This window comes from Coenobita brevimanus, chromosome 67, assembly GCF_032717465.1.
Source record: "Coenobita brevimanus isolate Jiangsu-jjx chromosome 67, ASM3271746v2, whole genome shotgun sequence".
NCBI lineage: Eukaryota > Metazoa > Arthropoda > Malacostraca > Decapoda > Coenobitidae > Coenobita > Coenobita brevimanus.
In genome coordinates, this window is record NC_137020.1 from 15785700 (window position 1) to 15791117 (window position 5418).

Sequence of the window (5418 nt, forward strand, 5' to 3'; positions counted from 1 at the left end):
TGCGCATTTTCCATATTCATATTGATTATTTCAGTTTTTCTCCACAATTAATAACCAAACCTAATTGCGACCTTCACTCACCAAACAGTCCAACACTCTCTGCATCTCTTCTGGCCCATCACAAATCAAAACTATATCATCTGCATAATCTAAATCCAAAAGTTTCCTGTTCTCTCCCCAAATTTACCTGCACCGGTTTCTGTTCCAACACGTTTCATAATGTAATCAATGACCAATATAAATAATAAAGGCGATAGAACACCACCTTGAATTACTCCGGACTTGACTTCAAACGAATCACTCAGACAACCATCAACCATCACTTTACAAAATGTGTCCCCATGCATGTTCATAATGACCCTCACAAACTCCTCTGGTATTCCATTATGTCTCATGATCTTCCCCATAGTCTCTCTCGAAACACTATCAAAAGCCTTTTCAAAATCAACAAAACAAAGACTTAACGGTACTCTCATTTCATTAACTTGCTGCATCAAATGCCTAACTATAAAGATATGATCATTGCAACCACGTCCCTTTCTAAAACCAGCCTGTTCATCCCTCAGAATACCCTCAACCACTGGCTCCAACCTATTTAACAACACTCTACTGAAAACTTTCAAAGCTATCCGTGACAAAGAGATTCCCTCCAATTACCACATTCACTCATATATATATATATATATATATATATATATATATATATATATATATATATCATATATATATATATAATATATATGTAAATATTATATATATATATATATATATATATATATATATATATATATATTATATATATATTATATATATATTATATTATATATATTGTATTATATATATATTATATTATATATATATAATATTATATATATATTATATTATTTATATATATTATATTATATTATATATATTATATTATATTATATATATACATATATATATATAAATATTATATATATATATATATATATATATATATATATCATCTCATCTCATCTTATCAGCCGTTTGAGTGTCCACTGCATGGACTGTATATCCTGACTGAATAATATATATATATATATATATATATATATATATATATATATATATATATATATATATATATATATATATACTTAAAAGGAAACAAAACAAAGCCTTACGAATAATAACAGCATGCACCAAGACCACAGTACACATCAAGTACACTGACACCATGAAGTATTGGTGCACACTTGACGCAAAGCAGTTTGAGACACACGATGGCTGCTGGAAACTGAACAACGATTTTTTTTCCCCATGCTGATAAACATGCTCTCTCAATGATGCAATATATGGCTTGTTTATGACATTCTCTAGTCCGTATTGTTATTATATGCATAGCAAAAGTGTCACAAATAAATCTTACCAAGAATTCATGAGCTATAATGGTCATTTCGGATATCAACGTGCCTTACCCGTGTGGTACTTTTTGGGGTGACTGTACATAAAAAAAAAAAAAATACAAGTACACTCCCACTCAAAGATCATATGTATATTTGAGGCAATGACCATATCACCCTCGTAACTTTATGTTGCACCACCCCCCTGCCCCCACAAAGAAGCAGGAAACGAGCTTCTACACACTTGAGTACACAAAGCATCTCTGCAAAATCTCCCATCCTTCACCTAACATCACAGTTCACAAACTCATAAACATCTAACGAATCTAGCCATCCAAAACTACCAACCAGATTGTATCGTTCATGAATCTCCATCAGACCTACCCATCAGAAACTACCTAACCCAGAGAGACGCGAGAACACTTGACCAGACTGCAATGTGGCCATCGCCTTTCCCCACAATAATACAAACACAAAATACAACTAGTAAACAATACACTATGTCCACATGGCAGTGCACTCCTCCCGTACAACACACTCACCTCATTTACGACACCGTCATAACATGGTCAATCTTTGAATATATAACCTCTGCAAATGACCTCAGGGAGAGACCGATGGAAGTGGCTGGTTCATTGCAAACCAATGGGTTCACGACCAGGTGAGCCTGGAGTTGCAGCAACAACTCATAAATTTATTTACTGTGAAGTTTGTGTTGGTGCTCAGTAACTCAACATTCATCTAGACGTCATTTTAACTTGTTATTATTAAGGCACCAGCTATAGAAATTGGACACCGGTATCACAGTTACAGTACAAATAAAGTATATAAGAGCTCATCGTCACATTTTATAATGTAAAGCAAAGTGGAAGACTATATATTTTTTCCAATGACTGTATATTGAGATTTTATCACCCTGTACCCTTATAATGCAAAATACAAGAAAGCTTTGTGTCACAGAGGGCATGACTCTTCTCCTGATTATGTTAAAATTTATTTACCATATGTTTTATAGGAATACCAGAAATCTTCCTTTCTTATTTTTATTCATTTTATACCCACTACAGCGGAGTGAGAGAGGGTGTTATGTTTTAAGCGTCGCGCGCACGCGTCTTACTATCTGTCTTTTAAACAAAGTAACTCAGTTTATCCGATTTTACCAAAACTCTGTGGAAGGGTTGAAGGTTAGCCAACCTGCCATAATATATTTAAGCAGGCTTTTAGGCCATCCTGTTTAGACCACAGTTGGGGAAATGTCGAAGGTAAGGCAAGAATGAATTGACTGAGATCTGACTACGTAGTCAAAGATCAAGATCAAAGTTCGCCGTATGTGAGTGTTAACAGAATACCTATGTTCGATCCATTTCTAACCAAACTTTCGTGGAAGGGTTAACCTACAGCCTAGGAGGAGACCTATTGTTGTTCAGAATATTAATTCAAAGAGCAAGGTAACAGGACAATGTTAACTAAAACAGTTTTTATCCAGCTTAAGTCAAACATTGTGGAAGGGCTAAGGCTAGAGCATGAACAAAAGGAACTGGTTTTCAGAATAATCTGTAACAGAGTAGAGTCAGACAAAGGTCAAAGACCAAGGTCACAGGACCAGGTCACCTCAAACAACTTTGATCTGCAAACTTAAAAGAAGGGTTAAGGGACATGCAAAGACAAGGTCATTAAGTTTTGAAAACAACCATTCAGCGGTCAGTGTCAAAGAGCAAAATTAGAGTTCCACCCGGGTGTCTGTGCGTCAACAAAACAAGTATATAAATCAGTTATGATCTGATCCTGACTGGACTTCGTTGAGGATCATCCAAGTGGCTGATCTCGTTTTTTTTTTTTTTTTTTTTAATAGGCAAAATTACCCGCCGACCAATATAATGGAACCTGTGATCAAAAGTGGGAATGTCTCAGCCCATTCACAGTGTATGGTAGTCCTATATAACACGGGGTGTGAGTTCTCTTATTTAAGAGCATCGGTCTATCTTAAAACCCTCCAAACGTAGCTTTCGAACTAAACTAATTGTGTCCTCGATAGAAACGGTTCAGACCATCACATTTCTTTCCTACTATTTCACATTATGATTATTTAAATATTCTTATCTAGTCTCACTCTCTTTCCTCTGATATCATATATTCTTGCAAACTATACAGTCTGGGAGGAATAAGAGCCTCGTTCATTCCCAAGGTAAAAAAAAAAAAATGGGGTCGATATCACTGCCATGATATAAATTTTCATAAATTTCATGTAGCAATGAATTCTCTGTGAGTTAAAATATCAGTCACCTCTGCCTACAATAGCAATGATGCATCAGTGTGATTTATTTCAGTAACATATTTCCACTACACCACTGTATCATTATAGTTTTAGGAACGGGATCATTTTTAGGAGCGACAAGGTCAGTCATCCACGCCTAACAATCATTACAAGCAGGGTGATTCACCACTTCACACTAGGGGAGCTCTGTTTGCTACTACATTATAGCTCCTTAAGGATTTCTCACTCAAGGTGCTTCACTCTGGTGATGTCCCATATGGTCGTCCATGTCTAGTACTTGTTCCAGTATTTTTAACTTAAAATCAGAGAGGAATTCCTATTTATTCGGACTTCTTACTTAACGTCATCCATACACACACACACACACACACACACACACACACACACACACACACACACACACACACACACACACACACACACACAACACACACACACACACAAAATCGTTTGTGTGCAACTTACCTTCCCTGTGATGTAATCCATTGTGTTTTATCTACTCCCTCTGTACAGACCGACATTTTTATTGTGTGCTTTGCGTTAAACGACCGAGTCAGCTTCGAAAATGTGACTTCTAAGTGGTTACCAGAGATCCGTGGTCACTGCCCCAAGGCTCTAATTACTCTTGTCGGTAGGTAATCATACTCATGTAAGCAGAAGTTTCATGTGTAATGTCTCGTCACTAAGTCAGATAAAAATATTGCACTGAACCTTGTAAAATATTTATTTCGCATATTTTCAGTTCTTGAATGAATGTCAGAGTCAAGCGCAGGAAGGGATAATACATTTTGCTGCTTTAAATGCTTAAGTTAGAGAGTAGTGTTGTCATAACACTGTCACTAACCTACCATATTCTGTTGTCTCCAAAAGTCATTGCTACAGTGTTCATTCAATACCAAGTTAAGGAGAGTATCTCACTTTTCCACCATCACTCATTTCGCCACTTTGTACACTGTGGACTTACAACCATGATTTTTTTGTTTTTATTTTTCAGTTGACTTATTGTAACAAGGTTACTGTGAAAGCATTATCATCAGTATTATTTAATACTCTTTCAGGAACGAAAAAAGACATAAGAAATCCAGCTGTGCTGAGGCCTGAGAACGGCATGGAGCTGTGCAAGAAGGAACGCCTCTCAAAATACGTGGAGTGCTCAGCCAAGACGCAAGCAGGAGTGCAGGAAGTATTTACATCAGCAGTCAAGGCGGCTTTGTCTGGTAAGCTTGAATAATTATAATTCAGCCTGATTCCTAATTATTTTGCTTTTACCAGTATGATGCTATAGAAGTAACTCAACAGACTCCTTCTGTACCTAAAGGCGAATGAGTTCAGTGGTAGTGGGCTCAGACAGATTAATGACTGTCTTAGGAGACGTAATAATAAATGGAAAATACTCAGACTCTATGGTTGTTCCAAGCAATGAGCTACATGGTTCAGTATTAGCTCCTGCACTGTTTTAAACAGAAGTGTCAAAATTATCCAACTTCGCTATTTTACAATATTATTTCACTTACAAACTTTACGTAAGTAAACGTCTCGTGAGGTGAATATATTACCGTAAATGTAAAAAAGTATCCTGTTCATAAGGAGCACAAATACCGCAAGTAAAAAGTAACCACTAACTTTTAGGCATCTCCAAGCTATATGCTATTTAACTGTTTAATGCCGGAAATGTGGCACTGACAAAAGTGAGGAATTACGAGAAACCGCTGCCATCAGGTGCTGATGTTCCATTATCTTACTTGAGGTGTGATTAAGAGCAAAGAAGGAGTAATG

At 36.3% G+C, this 5418-nt stretch overlaps 1 protein-coding gene across 1 annotated transcript in view; it reads left to right on the forward strand.

Moving 5' to 3' along the window:
- LOC145405563 (ras-related protein ced-10-like) overlaps positions 1–4873 on the forward strand; it is a 99018-nt gene extending 94145 nt beyond the window's left edge. The window contains exons 5-6 of the mRNA XM_080276896.1: positions 4156–4273; positions 4701–4873. Coding sequence (XP_080133022.1) covers positions 4156–4273; positions 4701–4873 — 291 coding nt within the window. The remainder of the gene's footprint in view (positions 1–4155; positions 4274–4700) is intronic.
- The last annotated feature ends 545 nt before the right edge of the window (positions 4874–5418 follow it).